This window comes from Oreochromis niloticus, linkage group LG19, assembly GCF_001858045.2.
Source record: "Oreochromis niloticus isolate F11D_XX linkage group LG19, O_niloticus_UMD_NMBU, whole genome shotgun sequence".
In the NCBI taxonomy this organism is placed as follows: Eukaryota; Metazoa; Chordata; class Actinopteri; order Cichliformes; family Cichlidae; genus Oreochromis; species Oreochromis niloticus.
In genome coordinates, this window is record NC_031983.2 from 13,657,935 (window position 1) to 13,678,069 (window position 20,135).

Sequence of the window (20,135 nt, forward strand, 5' to 3'; positions counted from 1 at the left end):
TTGTATTTGTGTACAAATGCATAAAAGGTATTTGTACACAATCAAAGCTCATTCTTTCTAAAGTGAGAATGGGTCCAGTGGCGCCAAATCATAACCACAGTCACCTCAAGGCGCTTTAGGCACTACAAAACAAGACTTTGGTGTTAAAAGAATTGCTCATTTAGCCTAATTTTTAGCATTAAATAACCGAGAATGCATTAAGCTAAAACTCAACATAGATTTTTTTCTCTGATGTTTGATTGCAACCTTTGAGCTGACAGTTTGGAAACTGATGTGAAGAGTGAGAAGAAGTAAGTGTGAGATAAATGAAACATATCCTCCTAAGCCATTTTCTGATACTGCTGCGAAGATGAATTTGTTTCGCACGCCAAATAAAATGAGTCACAACCATTCACTTCCACTGACAGCCAGAATAAACTGTGCCTATAACTGGGGCCTATGTCAGCTATCATAAGGTGAGTGGAAGGGTACATCCTGAACAGGCCGATGGGCTTGAACCCATAACCTTTTTGCTGCGAGACGAGAAGTCCGACTGTGAAGCTTTTCAGGCAATAACTCTCTGCAGAATACTTTAATAAAGAATTTTATTTTTGTACATATATTATGTACAGTAAAGCTTCCTTGGACATTCAATAAAGCCAAGTTTCAGTGCAGAACAGCCTTTAACAGATATACTATATCTACTCTGATGCAACAGCTTGCTGTAAATGCACTTGGCTATAAACTGAATATGAAGTCCCGCCATGAGAGTCTGTGCTGAGGAGGAGGAAAAGCACACCAGTTAGCACATTTGAAGTTAACACGCTAACTAGAAATGTGTCATTTAGTTACACGTTTTCTCCACAGGCCTTTCCCAGCAGATCAAACACATTGTGATCATTAAATGGTTTGAAAAACACTATTCTGTTCCTATTATACTGCCATACTGTAAATCTTTGATGAAAAATGAAAGAAAATAATAAATCAATGGATAAAATAATAATTTTGAGACAAGTCTTGAAAGTAAAGACGGTGAAAGGACAGTGAAGCTTGGGAGTGTGCGGGCGATTATTTTGGAAGACCACAGAGAATTTCAAACTCTTTTGAAATTACTCCCTTATGCACTTTTTTTACTTCCTGCGCTTTGCTGTTTCGTACCTGTTATAAGAGAAACACATGTTACTTTTCTTGGAGGAATCTGTAGAGAGACAAAGGACAAACTGGAGGCTTAAATAATCGAATTTTGCAGTAAACAGTTTATACAAGTTCCTCGTACGTGTTCATTTCAGTTTATTTTCCATTGCCCTCCCATGCTGTGCACTCTGCCATTCAAAATAGCCATCTTACAGCTTAAACTATGTTGCATTTACTCTATTTTTGCTTGGAGCATAATATAAAAGCATGAGAAACTAAATTATTCGAAGGACTTCCATTTATATACTGAAAAATAATCATTCAAGCATGTGTTTGTGTTTTAGGCTTAAAATGTTAGCCCTGCTTTCAAAAAGTAAACAGGCTGGATAAAACTAAGGGGAAATTTAAAAAAAACAAACCCCATCTAGGATAAATTTAAATAAAATCCAGTGACACAGTGATCTCCCGTCTCCTTGCAAACAAAAAGCAGTTTCTCATCTCATCTCTCCTTTTGATTCGAGAGGGAACAAAGAGGAAGGTGCGCTGATAAAACAAGCGCCGCTTTTACGAGTTCGAACTCCAGTTTCTGATGGGGTGAACTCCCTCCAGGTGGCTCGTCCTGATCTCTCTCTCCTGTCTCTGACTCTCTCCGTCTCGGTCTTCATTTCTATGAAAGTTTGTCTCAGATGATCTCCAGGACATCGCAGGGCACGAAGCCCCTCTTCTTTCCACTCTCCACTCTGATGAAGCCGCTGCGCTCGCCCTCGCTGCTCACACAGATCTGAAAGCCAGAAGAAAAATTTTACTTTACCGGCAAACAGGACATGCAGAAAGCAGATAAATCAGAAAAAAGTACCTAGTAAAGCACAAACAGGTCTTACTATGGATCCATTCTTAGTTACTGGAAGGTAAGACGCTGGAAAACCATAGCCATAATAAGAAAAATCCAGAATGTATATTATTGAGTTGTTTATGATTACAAAGAGTTATAAATTACCTCTTTTTAAAAATATATAATGGTTATCAAACTAATAATCAATTATAGACAGCAGAAGTGTGTTTTAAGGAATAAAGATCATAACATGATCAAGCTTATTCACTCATTGACACTCACAATAGGTCAGAGCCACTGTGTTTGCATGCCTGATCTCAGTACTCCCTAACAGCTTCCCTTGGGATTGAGAGGCTGGAAGGAGAGTGAGTGGGTCATAGGATCATTTTGTGTTTGGTGGTTAAATCTCCACTGGGGGTTGCTTACTTTAAGTCTCCTCAGAGTCCCAACATGCCCTGGACAGCATTGTGGGAAAAAGGGGCCCTGATTTAAGCGCAGCCATTATGCTCCTTTGTCTGCCAAATCCACTTGAGCTCTTCAGTGAATAATTGTCTACAATTGAAGAGTCACTGGAGGTAAGAGGCAATGCGGGAGCTGCAGGAAGGTAATATGATGTCTGAAGAGCTGCTGGATATTATGAATCAGATGCAATGTAGTAGCTGGGGTGTGCTCATGAATTAGATACAGGCCTAATGTGGAAATGTTAATGTCCATAATAAGGTCATTCCTTCCCCAACCCACAATTAAGATGTTGCTCTCTATATGAATCCTGCTAATGTTAAGCCCGAAGACTACTAAAGGCTTCCACAAGTGCCGTGAAAAGGACCCATATCCTTACGTTTAAACATAAGAACGACTGTTTGCAGTTTTTTTTAGCATTGCATTAAAAAAATCAGAATACTGGACATAATCCAAATCTGACTTACATAAATTGCAGCTGACCCAAACAAACACTGCCACCAAAGCATGCAGCTCTATCGTCTATCCTTTACGCAGCTGTAGCTGAAAATGTATGACTGTGTTATACGCCTTGATGAAGAGAGTGTACTTGAATCCACCCTGATATTAAACATACACACAGACCTGAGATGTGTTACAGCAAAACATCTCCCATACCTGACCTGATTACAGACTAGCTTGGCTGACGTAAGCCCTGTGTTCCCTCCTAGAACACTTTATCATAATCACTGCAAGCTCTGAACTTTTCTCAGCTTCTCACGTGAAAAGAAGAAAAATTTTTAGTGTCCAATCGCTTTTATGTGAGCATACAGTAGGTAATTATCTGGTGAATCTACAACGAGCCAATGGCTGTCGTGTCATACCTCTCACATGCTTTCCTAAACCCGTCAGGTACTGTAACTAAATCCCAACTGTGTGGGAAAGTGCAACAACAAACGATGTCATGTGACTTGATTTTCTAGATATTGCTTCATGATGACAGAAAGAGAGTTTGACTGGTCTGGGTCAATGAAGGTCATTTTTTATTTTAATTCAAGCCAACATGAAAATAATCACGGGAACGTGTTTAAACAGACATTATTAACACATTTACATGTAAATACATATCAGCCCCCTATCTTAATCGATTCTGACCATTAAGGACCCTGGAATATACTTAATACGCTTTTTCCTCACGTTTTGGAGAGGCAAAGCGTGAAATGGACACTGTGGACCGGCATGTCTATTACACGTCTTGCCGTTGGACACTTCACTATAATGTCTCGAGATTAAAACAGCTTTTACTCATCCCCCAAGAGGACACATCTGCTCAAGCCTGCAGTACCTGTCCCTCCTTCAGGGTGATCTGGCCTTGTTCCTTGCAGCCGATGAACGTCCTGTTACACCTGAAGACTTGGTCACCAGCCCGCAGTTGATGGGCAAAGGCTGCTGGGAAGAATCCGATCCTGTCCTCAATTACACCCTGAAAAAAGGAGTCAGAAAACGGCGGGAAATGAGAGGGTTCAAACTTGGCATGATTACATCGAAGCCTTGATAAAAACCGTCCACACACGTTTACTGTAAGTGCTGTTCTAAATCATGTGTTAGGTTCGCTATGATGTTTTCACATTGCATGCAGGTGCTTCATCAGGTGCTAATGTTTGCCTCTTTCCTTGGTATCTCTTGTTTAAAGACCAAACTGGCCAGATGTCTCTGTTTATCTACAGCCTACAGAGCACAATGGTGTTAAAATGCGTGATGATTTTCTTCATGGTCTAGTGGCGACAGGCTGTGTCTGTGCCGTCATGCAATCGGCCCTTTCGTCTCCCTAATTTATCTGTCATGCATTTGTGTCCTGAGTTACCTTGTTTCCTTGCTCCTATAATTCACAACCAGACTTATATCATTTATCGGTCTGTTTCTTTTAAGGCTTTTGCTTGGCTTTGTGTAAAAAAAAAACTTACTGAAACTTTGCTGTAACACAGTGATGTCATACCTACCTTCCACCAGTCATCATTGGAGTCATCGGCCACCAAGATCCTGTCTCCTGCTCTGCAATACATGAAAACATCCATGAATTATTTGAAAACATAGGAAAAATACTCAAACCCATCACTGATCTGAAATATAATGATCCCTTCGACATTTAGACTTCGATAGAGAGGGTATTTTCACATTTAAAGGGCATGTAATGCCCCTAAATTCTGTTTGCTCCGAGTAATTTTCCTTCATCCATCCAGGAAATGCATGAATCAGTCTATCCCACTGCCCTGTGTGCCATAATTACGAACATCTGTTCAAAGCTACGGGCTAAATTTGACTAATAAAAATCAAAAGGAACAACGCAGCGGTGCCAAGTGTTGGTTTATGTAATGTTCTTCCTTTTACTTCCTTTTGTGATTCAAAAAGGAAAAGATTCACAAAAAAACACCTTTCATGGAAGGTGAGAAACACAAAGTGTCCAACACTGTAAAATCTTGAGAGGTGATGGCAACAATGCAGATTAATGTTTCAATTAGAAGCACGGGAAATGTTACCTTCAAATAATTTAATTATGAAAAAAATGAGCTGTGAAAGTGAGAAGAGGGTTGCTGTGCTGCTAAACAGCAAAAAGATTCGTCATCATTACAATCACTGCGGCCAAAGGTAATCAAGTAATCAGAGCATGTGGTGGAAAGTGAAACTAATCACAAACCTGTTTTTTTCCACCCCACTTTAAAATTAAAATGAAATGTGAACTTTCTGAATAAGGAATCAGTTCAATCATCTTTGTTTTATGTGTTTTTGTTTGAGGTATTGATTACAGCCTGAAATAAGCTCAGCTGAGGAAGAAAAAAAACCCTCATGCAGGCTTTCAGAAGAAGAAAATAGATTTGAAATAAAGGCATTGGAGGAGTTGGAATACTTGAGATGAATGAATTTCAAATGAAGTGTAACGACTGGAGTTTTTTTCTCGACGAGGGAGGGGAGCGACCCACGACTGTGTGCATGTAGGAAAGAGATGAAAAGAACAAGTGCACTCCTGCTCGCTTGTCCTTAAATCCTCAGAAGATTTCTGCGAGAGCAAGAACAAATGGGCACTTAGGCTGAAGGACTGTTCTTTCCCGAGGGCCTATTTCAAAGTATGACGCCCAATCAGTCATGGTTAAGGCGGGGAGTAAAACCTAGACCCTTCGTTTCAGACTGATAAAAAGGCAGGCCAGACATGTGAAGCTCTGCCTACTTTAAATTACTCTTCAAGTATGTGTGCGTAAAAATCACTGTCTGCTGTCAATGTTAATAAATCTTTGGATACAATTTTTAAAGATGATTTTGAGGAAACCTAAGCTGTGTAGCTCTGGGTCAGAAATGCAGCCCTTTTTTTTAGTTCTGACCACAGACCAACCGGTGCTACATCAGGTGATTTTAATTAGTTGTTTGTTAAAACCAAAAACAACTGCTGACATCATGAATCAGGCATGTCTGTAAATGCACAGACAGTGAACTCACAGGCTGTGTTGGAAATTAAACACCAGCTTTTCCCCCCTGAGTCTCAGCAACAAGAACAAGTTGACTCAGACTGTCAACTTGTTGCCTTGTGTTTATTGACCTGTACTGTTTAAAATCAGCCTGCGCCAACATTTTAGGAAATACTGTGTTATTTTTTGGCTCTATCGATAGGAAAGTGTAGAGAGCCGACAGGAAAGCAGGGAGAGAGCGAGGGGAGACTCACTGCTCACTGGGCTGAGCAGGCGACCAGTTCAGTTCAGTTCAGAGGGATAGTGTAGAGCACCAAATCACAACAACAGTCACCTCAAGGCATGTATTCTTGTAAGGTAAAAACCCTACAATAACAGAGAGAAACCCCCAACAATCAGATGACACCCTCTGAATAAGCACTTGGTGACAGTGGGAAGGAAAAACTCCCTTTTGACAGGAAGAAACCTCAGGAGTGACGGTCTTCCTGCATGTATTTCATTCTCCTCGCTCTCCTCTGTCTCCACGCTTTCCTCTCTACTCTACTGTCCGGTCAAAAATAAAGGCTAAAAAGCTCAAAATAAGTCTGCTTAGTCTAAAAGTCAGAAATTTGCTTTTCTATACTATCATAACACAATATTGTCTGACTAAGTGTTCAAAATTAGAATAATGCATATGTGAGTAATGTCTGAGGTGATACTTAAGATTGTGTTGATGCCATGGCTGAGCTTACAAACTTATTTGTACTATGAGCTATGTACTATGAAGTGTCACTGGTTTTGGTACTGCACAAAGTAATGACTGAGGGGAAATCCATTGAAAATAACAAATGAGACTTTGACTTTGAGTCCAATTTGGACAGCGTGGGTGACCCGTTAGGTGATCGCTGTCTCGAGGTTTAATTAAAAACTACCAAAACAATAGTCTAGATGGGGTGGTGGTCATTGTGAAAATGGGAAAATGACAGACAAGCTCCACAGTGTAATGCCTTTAGATATCATGCATTTTTTTTTACACTTTAAATGCAGTTTTTGAAATTAGTATTTTGCTTTCATTGATGAAATTTCAAAATATTTGTTTACATTCTTATTACTATTCAAAGCAACCTATTTTAGGACTTCTTCCACCACTAACTGCTAATTACTAAATGTTACTAATTAGTAATTACATTTAGTAATTACTAATTACTAAAATGTCTAATCGGTATGGAGCAAACTGTGAACAATACACGAACAAGTGAGGCTTCTGGCATCTGTGCCCAAATTATGCAGGTATCTGCTTCTGCGCTGACCTGAAAAGCATGAACGTCTCATCATTTTAACTACAATAAACTCAGTGTTATCCTTCAGAAACAGCATGTGTGCCTGGTACACTGAAGGGACCCTTTAAAGGATCTATAAATGGACTTTCAAAGACCGTCATACTCTCTGAAGATAAATCTAAGAAGACATGTAACAGATTTGATATTAATAAATAATGCTGGCACACACCCAGGTAACATTAATGAGGCCACACCAGAGAAATAAATCTTTGAGGAGTGTTACATAAAAAGAGGACACTAATTAGTTCCTTTTGTGAATCCATTCTTGTCTCTGAAGACAGTAATTAGTCTATATAAGATAAAAATGTCACGAGATAAAGAGAGAACAAAGTGGAATTGAGCAACATGACTTCTTGTGTTTTAAATTTTTCCTTGCAGGTGACCTTTGAGGATATGAGTAAGAGCTGAATTCCATCTGTTTTGTTCGGAGAGTTTAACTTAATTTCAGTGAAGATAAATCATGTTTGGGCTGCAGTGCGTGAGCCTCGTCTTTGTTTTTATTTCTTATTTTAAAGAAAAGAGAAATCTATCTAAAGAAATCACTATATGTCAAAGTCTAAGTTCCTGTGCAGGTGTTCTTATTATTAGAGCACGTGTGCATGTGTGTGTACGTCCGCTAACCTCATCTCCAGGTCGTGGCTCTCCTGGGCGGTGAAGCTGTACAAGGCCACATACGTGTTGAGCTTGAGGACGTCTTTCTGTAGCATGCTCTGCTCCATCTACAAGACAAAACAAAGCCTTTAACCAATGCAGTCTAACCCTACTTTCTTTGTTGTCTCTTTATTTTCCAGTCATATCTTAAAATAGTCTTTTGGCATTCACATTAGTGTATTTACAGCACACTGATAGACTGAGGAGCTGCTTAAGTTGCTATACAATCTGTTCCCTTTAATCCTCCATCAACATGAGTGGGAGAAAGATCGGGGTTTTTCTTTTTTCTTTATTTTTAACAAATACTTGGGAAGTTTAAACAGGACATGGTTGTGGGTGGAGAGGAAGTTCTCAGAGAGGTGTTAGCACAATTAGCAGGGAGATATGCCGCCATTCTGGCGCTATTCACACCTGCTCATAAAACCTGGTGGGTGTGTTTTCCCGTTTCATCACCTTGAATCTGAATCGTGCCTGCTGTGCCCATGAAATCCATCCAAACAATAACTTGCCCTCTTTTTGCATGGTAACAGCAAGGAAAATGCAAAAAAAAGGAAAAGATAATAGCTGTTTTAGGACAGCAGGAGACTTTTCTATAATTGTGGCACCTTACAGTAATGAAAAAAGTGGGTTTTGGTCTTTTGTGGCTCCCCCAGCACCAGCCATGTGGACTGGAAATGTGGGTGATGGATGAGCTTAGTTATCTGCGGCCACGAGGAAAAGTGCCTCTGTGACCTCTGGGTGAAAACTGCATCAGACAGTGGCGATCCATTACAACTAACTAGGAGCAGCTCACAGGCCTTGTGAGGGTCCCAATGTTGTGGCAGTCAGGATCAGTGGCTGTGAGGTCGGTTTGGGTGAGATAACAACCTCCTTTGCGAGAGAGCTATCAAAATAAGACGCAGGGACAAATGTAAAAAAAGCAAATTATAGATACCACTTGTATACTTACTGTTTATACTTTCATTCATACATCAGTTTTTTTAGCCCTACATCAGGGTCGTGGGAGGTTGGAGCTTGATTGAACAGTCTTAGGGCGAAAAACAGGGTGCTGGAAATTTGACCTTGTTTTAAATTAAATCTGGATCTGTGAATCGGTGAATCTCTATAAACTGTAACCTCAGTTACTCAAATTGTCAGGTCTGTTCATGCACACTCAGTTAGTAGTTTTCATCTTTTAGCAAAACTTCTGGCAACTGAATAAGCATCTCCTGTTTAGGAATCACTGTGTTATGTGTTATGGTCGTGTTATGCTGGCCATCTAACGAGTATAAGTCGAGTGCTATCTTCAGCTCTGGTGGCTACAACTCCTGTTAAAACAATCCAGCTCTAACTAGGTATGCCACTTGTTGCTGAGTGGGCAAATAAAGTGGTCTATCAGAAAATCTTCATTAAATCAGCTGCCTGCTGCTTAGAGCTAAGGCTGATTCAAAACAGCAAAGCTGCAAAAAATCAAGATAAAAACAGCTGAAAGATACAGAACATCTTATTTTAAAGGCTCCAGGTTTGGGGCTTGAATGATATTCATCAGTATTTTTATGAGTTGCTTCCAAATGATGATACATTTTATGTGTCCAGCAGCAGTGAATGAGCAGAGGCTACAACAGTTTAAAAGAAAACAGAGACGGCACCAAGAAAAAAAGAATCAGACCATTTTACTGGCTATTGATCTCTGAGAATTTAACACTAAACCTGAAAAGTGTGAACAGATGGCCATCCTGTCATGTGTTCCCATTTGAGACCGCGAGTCCCTCATCTCAATTTGAAAACGGCTCCTTCTCAAGGGAAGAAGCCGTTTTCAACCTCTTTTTCCTTCCTCTGCTCATTACCCTGCAGTGCCTCCATCTGTCTGTCCGCCAGCCTGAGCTAATGGAGCTGTCGGCTGACAGACAAACAGCCTGCTGCCAGCTGTGCTCGGTCCAGCCTGATAACACCGCACAATGCATTTCAAGCTCTGAAATGGACGACTGGACTGCTAGATTATATTGCAGAGTCGAGGTGTGTATACGTGCATCTGTGCGTGTGTGTTCCCTTGTACGGATATTTGCTCATTTTTGTGTTTGTCTGAGTATCTGTGGTCTTTTTCCATTGTTGACAACGGAGATAAACATGTTAAGCTATAAAAGTAAACAGAATAGATGGCGGCACATAGAAAATATCTACAAAGAGCATCAATACTAAGAACACCTCTCCCACAAATTCCAGCCTGGAAGGAAAAGGCAGAGAGGAGGAGAAGAGTTGAAATATGCCAATGAAATATTCATGGCTGCTCCACAGGGGGTGATAAGACATTCACAGAGGTTTAACCTTTTTCTTTCTCTGGCATGAATTTTGCACCATCAGCACTGCATCTACACTGTGGAGAATAAACAGAGCGAATCCAAACACCAAGGTCAAGAGTTGTCTGTATCAGCGCTGGCCAGTGGTCGTGTCAGACCGGGTTTGATTTGTTACGGCAGGGAGAGAAAAGAGAGTGCTCCCCCGAAGTCCTGGGAAATTTAGCAGCGACGATGGAGGCGGGGATGAAGAACGGGCTGGCAGGGTATCAGTTCTCAGGTGAGCCAGAAAGTTCAGGAACTGGTCAATGGCTGTCTAAGGTCTTTAGACTATGCACAGAAAGACTGAGCTCCAAAACAACTAACGCTGTGAAAGCTAAGAGGGAAAATGTGAAAAAGTTCACTACACAGTACGAGTTGCTGACTTGTGAAACTGCTGAAAAGACAGTTATAGGATGCAGTCACTTTACTTTCTTTCGCTCTTACCTATATAATTACCAGTTTAGTGCTTCTCTAAAAAGCTTTTTTGTAATTCGTGAAAGGACAACAAATTGTATCTGCATGTGAAAAATCAATCTGTACCTCAGATGTCTGTTTTTAAACTAAACTGGAAGCTCATGTGGCTTCTGAAGAACAAACTGGCCTGGAACAACCGACAACTGTTGTGCTTTTTGGCTTTGAGGAACACGTGTTACTTATAAATAAGGACTGTCTGTCTATCCATCTGACATTTACATAGATTTAAGAAGGAAAAAAAGAACAGGGCAAGAAAAAAACTCAAATTCTTTCCTGCATATAAAACGACAACATCAATCCACATCAACTCGTATTACAAGAACAGTACTTCTCAGTGTTGTAGTATACTCGTGCACATGCACAGAAAACCAGTCTATTATAAAATGTAAAATAATGGTTTCTCACCTGCAAACTGTCGGGTTTTCTTTCTGGGTGGTGGTACTGCTCTGTCCCGTTCTCAATGACCGTAAAAACTGAGAAAACAAACACAAAATGAACTTTGCCCAACTAAACAGTCTGAATAAAGTTGTACTTAGTTTAAAAGTAGCAGGATATAACTGTATCAGAAGGCAAAAAATGGATCTAATGTTGTCACATGTGGAAGAAAATCAAGACTAAATCAAGACCATAAACGTGTCTGGCCTGAAAGTGGCACTTCAAATCTAAGTGTCATCACTGTGATCATAGAAATCCACATACAGTTTTCAGTTAACATAATTAGATTTTTTCCCCGATACCTTGAGCTAATCATAAAACAAGAGCAGTTGGAAGGCGAGCACATGACACAAGCTAAAAGTGAAGCAATTTCTTCTTTTGTTGGGCTAGTTCAGCAGTATTATTACCACACTTCAAACAGCATTTTCCAAAACAATGTCTTCTTTTTGTAGTCTTTAATTCTATCGTCTTAGGCTTAATACTCTGGAGCATAAAGGGTCACTGCATTGCCCTTTACTACAGATGCTATTGTGCAGCTGGAAAACACCGCCCACTGCTGAATCAAGAGCTAAGCACAGTAAGGAACACAGAAAAGTTCACAGAACATCTTATTTTAAAGACTGACTTTAATGGAGAATAAGGAGAAAATTTCGTTGATGGTTCATAGATGGAGAATTTGATGTTGCAACCTTCTTTAATTCTCTCTTTTATGGGAAGAGCAACAGCGGTGCATTTTTCCCTGTCACTACGTGGCATTAATCCAGATGCACACTGTGTGCTGCAGTGAATACTCACCATCATCGCTGTGTTTTCTCGACAGCTCCTGCCTGCTGCTGTGAGCCACAACTTCCTCTGGAACCTTATCCAAATCACTGGTCTGCAAAAACAAAAATCGAACGGGCAAAATTCAATTAGATAAGTGCAGAAATAGAGAGGGAATGATGTACTACTAATTAGTTAGATAGATAGGTAAAGGTTTGAGCACAGGATTAGTTAAAATTCATGCTTTTTTACAGAATAACCAGCTATCTGGGAGTCTGGAGAGCGGTAAACATGCTGTTTCATAGTCTACATTTGGAAACTATTATGAGAACCCCCGTTGAGATCACATTGTCTCTGTAAGCCTCAGCTGACACACACATACACCCATTCACTAACAGCTGCAGAGGACAGGACAGAATGGCCCTAACCCAACAGCTTTCAAATGTCATCATACAGAGGTGCGTATCCAGACTGCTCGTGCAGTTTAGCTTACATTAGCAGTGATACAATATGAAGAACAGATTTCCCTGTGCATTAAACGTGCAGATGGAAGAAGGCCGGAAGGGACTTTGGCTAAACAATCATTTTAATTCATCTTCAGAGCTGTAACGTGAGAGTTCCTGTCATAGGTCTGGACCAGACTGCCTTTATTGGTAGTGTTTACAGCCCTGCAGTAGCAATATCTATTTAGATCATCAGCTACACAGTGTCTGCTACAGTGAGACGAAATATAAAGTGTAGTCCATTTCCTGATAGAAAGTCTTTATATGCCTCAATAAAGAGGATACTTTATGATATGGACAAAAAGAAGCTGGCAAAAAAATAAATAAATCGAATTAATCTTTAAATAAAAGTAGAGAGAGGTATTTTGCTCTTACAGAGTTTCTGTGTGGAGATTCAGAACCGCTGGCTCTCTTTGTCCTTTGTGCCAGTGATGTGCCAAACCTCAGGGCTTCATACACGGGGTCCACCTTATTGCCACAGGCTTTAGAAAAGCAAGTTACAGACACAAAACCATGTGGCAAATCACCAGACTGTAAAACCTTGTGAATCCATTTTATTAAACTGCTCAATTAGAAACCCAGTTTTGGGAGAATGAAGTTGAAATGAACCAAAAGTATCCTATAGATAAGCTGCTCACCAATAGGCATGACTTCTTTGATGCAGCCATACTGTTCCTGGATCAGTAATGGAGAGCTGTAGTACCGCCGAAAGCCTTTTGGCTGAAGCGAGAAAGACACAGAGCGGTGACAGGCATTAGAGACAAATCGATATACAGCACCGCAGGCAGTAAAGTGCTCCGACCATTAAATACTGCACATAACTCTGTTCATTTGGAGTTTCTGAATGTGGCTCTCACTTCATAGGGAAAAGGTTCTGCTACAAAGGATGGAAGTCAAACATTGTGAATGAATGCAGAGCCTAATATTAATATGAAAAACAAAACCTTTAAAGCCTCATTTCCCATCAATTTCATCCTGATAATCCTACACCTGCCAAAAGAATTAGCCAAACATTTAAAACTAACTACTCCGCAAATCAGTAGTATCATTTTTACATTACTCGTCATTCAAATTAGAATTTTTCACAAGCCTATTGTGAGCCTATCAAAACTGAAAAAACATACCTGATACTGAATAGCACTGTGCTCTTCTGTCCTAATTCAGCTTGTTAAATAAAGTTACAGCATCTAACAGCAACACTGGAAGCTTGCTCAGCTAAACGGCTTTTTTCATCTTTTCGTGGGAATGTGAGGAGGACACGGAATATCATTTCCTAAGATCGATCATGTGTTGCGTTTTGTAACCTGTGCATAAGGTAAAGAGGGGAAAAGCAGGCAAACACTACAAAGCAATTCCAGTACTAATCAGGAGTTTTCATACACAGATAACGCTCTGTAATGTTGACAATATTCATCACACCATAATGACATAATAACTACAGCAGCACCAAAAAGCGTGTAGGCATGAATACATGGTCAATGGTCTGTGCTTTTATGGCTTACTCTGCAAAACAAATGACGAAACGAACATATAGAGGATAGTTGGAGAGACAGATGAAGGGCGGAGCGGAGCACAGATGCTGAAGGGGCTGTTTCTGTTTATAAAATGACGTCAGACTTGGTCCACACTCGATACTGCATTAAGCTGAGGCTGAGAAGCAACATTAGTCCTATTCAGCTTTACTTTTTTCCATGCTAATGATGTATAATTTTAAAACTGTGCACGACCATGATAGCAGAGCAGCGGATTTGTTACACAGAGTTAAAATCTGAATGTGCAGCAGTAGAAAACATGATCAAATATGATACTTTGGTTCATGGAGTTCACTGCTATGAAACCGAGAAGGTAAACTTCTAAAGTTTTTATCGTAATTTATCTGCCTGTCAAGTTTTCCCCCAATTTCCCAGGCCTTCAAACATTTATCATTTATATATCTATTACCTGCCTGCGTTCCATCTAATCAATACCACCCCATCAGGTCTGAATCCTTGGTAAGCATACAGAAGATTGAAATGATGCCTAGTTCCTGGAGACGGTGTCAGCTACAGCACACCCAGTAATGATTAATGTATATATTTGCAGTTTATTTTCACACACTGCAGCAATTCATCGATACTGTACTGTTTTCAGTGTTGCTTGATTAAAGCAGCTTAAATTCCCAACTGGATGTGCGGCTCAGTGCGCGTTTCTTGCTCATGGGGTTGCCTTTTCTTCCGTTTGTTTACATTTCGAGTACTCAAGTCGCGGGTGTTGAAATCGGCGTCGCTAATCAGTCCTGATTAATTCATCGTTTGACACTTCTCGTGATGAGGCGGCTAAAATAAGCAACCCCTAAGCGCTTCGGGCACATCTCAAGAAACGAGGCGTCAGACTTCCAGGGCCAAACTCATTAAGGAAAAGGTTAAAAGAGCGTGCTCGTTGGAGCCCATCTGGTTCACGTGGCAACAAACAAAAAGATACCACTCGCTGCTCGATGCCAGAAGTCACAGACAGCTTAGGTTTCTTTTACAAACCGTCAAGTATATAACAATTATAGTTTCTTTGCAGTTTCTAAACTTCTTTAGAAAACTGGAAAAAGACACTCATCTGTCAACTTCCTGTTTATTGGGAAAATAGTCCAGGGAAAATGTCTTGTTTGTTTCTAGAAGTATCCAGAAAACGTATTAATTAGAAGGGATCAGTACAATATTATTATAGCTATATCCTAACAGGTTTTCAAGTAATCTGCATCACGTGTAAAAGGTCAACACATAACACATAAAAAGTACAAAGCCAAAGTCTTCTTTGAAAGATTCTTTAAATCGTTTTTTTTACAAAAACGGGGAAAACATGTAGTGATTATTGAAAGAAACCCAGTTCTTGAAAATTTAGTATAAAAGGCAAAACCTTGGCTTGAAAACCTTGAATGTCAATATTTGCTATGAGCACATTCATATGAACTTTCTTTTAATTTCATTAAGTAGTTTTCGGGAATAATTCTTCAGGCTTCTTGAAGGACATTCAAATCTTATCTGTTCAATACCAGAAAGTCTGGCTCCTTGGAAGCAAAAAATGCAGAAATGAATGGTGGCTCGAGACTTTTGCACTGTGGCTCTTGGTTGGGTCCAAGAGATTTTTGTTTCTGGGTTCTGACTTTGCCTTGTATTACACTATTTTTTGAAGTTTTGGACTCCTGTTGTATACTTTTGGTACTATTGAGTCTTTGATTTTTGTTTTTGCTTCATAGTTTTGCAAACCTGTGTTTTGGTTCATGTTTCCATTGATACTGTAGTATGATAAGCTTTTATTTTAGCATTTGAGCCGTCTTGCTTTATTTTAGCTTTAGCTATTTTAGCTTCAGTTCCTACTTTGAGTTTCTCTCTTTGTTACATCATCCAGCTCATCTTCCAATGCTTAGCCATCTGTTCTCAAGTCTTCCCCATCTCAGTCTTTATGTTTAGTCTTCTTGTCTCCATGTTTAGCATTTGTCTTTTGGACGGTTCCCGCTTTACTTCGAGGCTTGGTTTCCTTCATGCCTCGTGTTTGTTTTACTTCCCACTTTGTAACTGTCCTGATTGTTTTCACCCGTGTAATCCCCTTCACCTGTGTCTCGGTCCTTGTATAAATAGTCCAATCTCTCTCTCTTTGTCCTCAGAGTATGAAGCTTGACGCGAGTTCAAGCTGGTTATCAGCTCACTAATGCTGTGTTCCTGAATAAGTCAGAAGTCAGAGTTTCTGAGTTCCCAGTCAGAAGTTAAATCTGGAATGCCCCCTCAACTCAGCCCCAGCAACTCAGAGTCAACAATCCAAGCTGGCGGCATTGAACATAAACAGTAGTAAAACTGTAAAACTTTTAATCTGTGCTGCCACCGTTGTGTATTTGTGCCTCACTAAATAAACCATACGCAGAGCACTGACCCAGCTCTATCCGTGAATGTGCCGCGGCGGGGTTTTAAGTGCAAAAAAAGTTATGTGCTTTGCTAGTGATAGCTCTACCTAGCTTAGAACCAAACCAAAACCTGTTTTTCTTCACTTTTTCTGCTACGCACTCAACGAACTCCCCGGTTCAGACATCCGAGGTCCGAGTTGTCTGGAACGCCGCATAAGTTAACTTAATCGGTTTCCTCTGGTGTTCAGATAAAAGGGGTGGCATCTGACTAATCGCAATTACTGATAAGTGTACTGGCAGCAGAGCGGCTGGTTGCATAAAAGAAGATAAAACTGTACTATGGGGAAAATATGAAGAGGTTAAACGAATAATACAGGCTAAAAGCAACGTAGCTGCTGCAGACAAATCAGCAGCTTGAGTTTGCGCGAGAGGAAAAGCAGTAGCACTAAAAGCACTGTATGAATGTGTGAGTACTCTAAGCTCTTTGGTCAGTTAGACTGGGAAATAACTATTAAATTAATGAAGTCTGGTATATCTGAAGGCAGCAAAGACAGCTGGAAAAAATGCCGACTGTGGAATTAACAGACTTGCGAACATCACCGCTCTGTCACTATGACACAGGAGAAACTGATGTGTTATAATTACACTTTACATGCACATTTGGTGGTGTTTAATTATCTGAGATTAAAGATGAAACGTAAATAGAATTCAAACATAGGTTTTATCTATGTGCAAATAGGTGTCAGGGGGGAAAAACTGAAGAATAAATATGTGTCTAAGAATCTCTATTTAATACTAAATGGTCATCAGGAGCAGACAAAGACTTCAGACCATCTTGCTATTCTTGCACAGAGGGATGTGGGAAGTTATTTTCCGGAGAATTGGTTTGTCAGTAAGCGGTAATTTCATATCTTGATCATAACCACCTGTTAGGTGTTCAGCATTAGTTACGTTAACCACTTTCATAGTACAGAAAAACCAGGATTAATCCTAATGGTACCCAGATAAGATGAAGTCCTGCTTCATTTGTCTAGGATCCCTGTCTGCTCCTCATGTTTTTTATTATCCCCTACCTGTTTTTAGACCAATCTCACATCATCTACCTTCTTGTCTTGCATTTGGGTCGCTGTCTACATGCTACTTCCTTGACAACATATGGCAAATCGCTTCAGTGACTTAGCCCTTTTTGAGAAGCTAAACCAAATTTGGCAAAGTACCCGCATCTCAGAGATCTAGTGCGTGTCCCTTCTGACCTCAGCGACTGTAGCACTGAGACTTTGAACCATCATTTGCGCCGAGTACAAAGGAAACACAAAGCGATAAAACATCTGGATGAAGCTGTGGCAGTCTTGGAGGTGTTGCGGCATTGTGCAGAACCCCTGTTATTGTTGATATTTGTGATAAACACTGCTCATCAAAAGCTGACGCGTTCATCATGAGTAATGAGCTAAATTAATTAAAGTACTTTCGGATCACGTTGTCGAAGCAGGTTTTTAAGTCCGATATGTAAAACATGCACTGTTGTGAGGGTTTTAGCTGCGTTTCACGGAGTGACTCACAATGAACTGACACATATTGATTAATAATCACGTTTGATCCAAACTGGCAAGTCTCCCAGAAACGTTATTTGTACTGGAGCTGTCGGGGCTGAATGTTAACATAAACCGAGTGCGTCAGAAAAAAGGCGTCAACTTCTCTTTTTAAGTGACCCCCATACTATACTGCAAACACAGTGTAGTAGTTATGTGGAACAAAGAAAACACATTCCTGTAGAATAAGAAAAACTTGTTGTTAACTGATTATTGTCACCCCTGAAAATGTTGTGTCCAGCTTAGCTGTAGTAAAACATTTAACTGAAGTAATGTTATGTAACCAGCAAAGCTGAACTACATGTTGAATAGCAGTAATTATCAGCAGCACTCGATACAGAGTCTCTACAAATGTATGAGTGGGTACAGAAACACACTGGTTTCATGTTAGCAAAGATTCAAAGGATGAGCTAACTTGGTTTCTTTCTGAGTGGCTCTCAGGCCAAGAGAAACAAGCATGGCAGCAGAAGAGTCCAAGTTTAGAGTTAGTTGAATTTAGAGCTGTACTCCACTGGGGAAACTTCCCTTTTTATGCTCGACCTCTCGACCTCATTTTCCACTCCTGAGAGCCGATCATATCTACAGGCCTCATCTCTAAGGCATCTGGTGGAAAGACAACACAAAGAAAAAGGAGAAACACTGCCTGTACTGCCAAATTATTTACATGCATTGATTCACTTTATCCGACTCAACTTATTCCATTTCCTTTAGTAACTTCAGACAAATTTGCTAAGTTGAGGTGTGGACACCAAGTATCCAACCAAGCATGTGGCTCTAAAGTCCCTTTCTTAAGTGCAGGATGAGCACAAATGATTAAAAGGTCCCAGTTCGATCCAGTCTTCCAGCTTTTGGACCGCTATGGAAGTGAAAACGCTTATTGGCAGTTGCTTTTACAAGTCAGGCCGAAAACTCCCCAGTTAAAAACACCCAGACCACCCCGGTGAACCCATTCCACAACCAGGGTTTCATTTTTATTTCATTCACAGATGATGCGAGCCATTAAAGATTGCGAATCATATTACAGAACTCTAATTTCAGTTGTTGTCACTCTGTAATGAGGCTGTGATGTGTTTCTTGGGGAGAAACCACATTTTGGGGCAAAATGACACAATAATTATTATTTTCTCCAAGTTTTTCATCACGTGAACACATTTGAAACCTCTCTCACTGAATGTTGTGGTTCCTGAGCATCGGCTCGTTAGTAGGGAAACTTCCTAAATGAAACCACACAGGTTCTGGATTTAAAGCACATTGTAGATTTTTTACTGAAAGCCCCTAAGAAAGGCGGTTGTGGATCATGAGGTTTATTCATTCACTTAATCTGATCCCCAGATCCTCGTGTCTGTATGAGGAAAGATGTTCAGTATCGCATTGGACCCCAGAAACTCACCACATGTCAATGCTGCGTACCATAAAAAACATCCTATACATGCATGTAAATGTGGCTTGTAGTGTGAAGCACTTCAGTTGTTGATAAGACTAGAAAAGTGCTGCGTAGATGCAGTGCATTTGCATTTTACAGACTTTATATGAGCACATAAAATATCAGATAAGGTCCTTAAAAACCACTCCACCCTGTAATTCCACAGTTCCCTGAGTGTTAAAGTAACGCTGCTACTCTGAAATGTCAAACACATCATAAAGCCTGCCCATGTGACTTCATCAATAGTGGGTTTAAGAAGCTGCCTCTCGGTGACCACGTTTGTCCAGAAGCGTGGCAGAACTTGAGAGAGGAGGGGAGGAGGTCAGTGTTTTTGTAAACGATGAGCTGCATTATCTAACACAGAGACAGCGATGATATAACGATGATGAGGAGGATGACGAGGATGGATGGTGGTCACAGATGTACTTGCACACTCACACATAGAGTGTGATTTCTGAATAAGCACATTCTGCTGGGAAGCGGTCAGACAGCCAGTTCTGATCTGCTATCGCAGTACTGACATCAATAACTATATTCCTGAGGCGCAGTCTCCCAAAAGAGTCTTGACGGCTGCTCTTATTTTATATCATGCATCTTACCAGTTTTCCCATGCAACGCTGCTGCCCAACACCGTTCTCACACTTGTGGTGGAGGCTCATCTTGCAGGCTTTGCAGCGGAGGCCGTGCTTCGCCGTGTTTCCCGCCAGGAACACCACATGCTTGGCTGTTGTGCCTGATACATACAGACAAAGAGGCAATGTCGGGAGCTGGAATCAAATTGTGTTCTTACAACTAAACAGCAAGTTACAGAGAAAAAAAGCAGAGGAGATGAAAATATTGTCCAGAACGGCGTCTCATTTATTTATTCATTGTTTTTACACTCTTATTCCTAGTTTCTGGAGCCCTTCCCAGCATGCACTGAGAAAAACCTGTGAAATGACATGTGGAACATTTT

General features: G+C 40.4%; 1 protein-coding gene across 2 annotated transcripts in view; it reads right to left on the reverse strand.

Annotated features, from left to right (window-relative positions):
* Positions 1-567: 567 nt before the first annotated feature.
* stac (SH3 and cysteine rich domain) overlaps positions 568-20,135 on the reverse strand; it is a 29,417-nt gene continuing 9,849 nt past the window's right edge. For both annotated transcript variants that reach the window (XM_005477123.4, XM_013276367.3), the window contains 9 exons: positions 19,780-19,913; positions 12,939-13,020; positions 12,676-12,782; positions 11,831-11,912; positions 11,006-11,073; positions 7,782-7,879; positions 4,384-4,435; positions 3,729-3,866; positions 568-1,894 (listed from right to left, as the gene is read on the reverse strand). In XM_005477123.4, the coding sequence (XP_005477180.1) occupies positions 1,796-1,894; positions 3,729-3,866; positions 4,384-4,435; positions 7,782-7,879; positions 11,006-11,073; positions 11,831-11,912; positions 12,676-12,782; positions 12,939-13,020; positions 19,780-19,913 (860 nt within the window). In that variant the 3' untranslated portion in view covers positions 568-1,795. The remainder of the gene's footprint in view (positions 1,895-3,728; positions 3,867-4,383; positions 4,436-7,781; positions 7,880-11,005; positions 11,074-11,830; positions 11,913-12,675; positions 12,783-12,938; positions 13,021-19,779; positions 19,914-20,135) is intronic.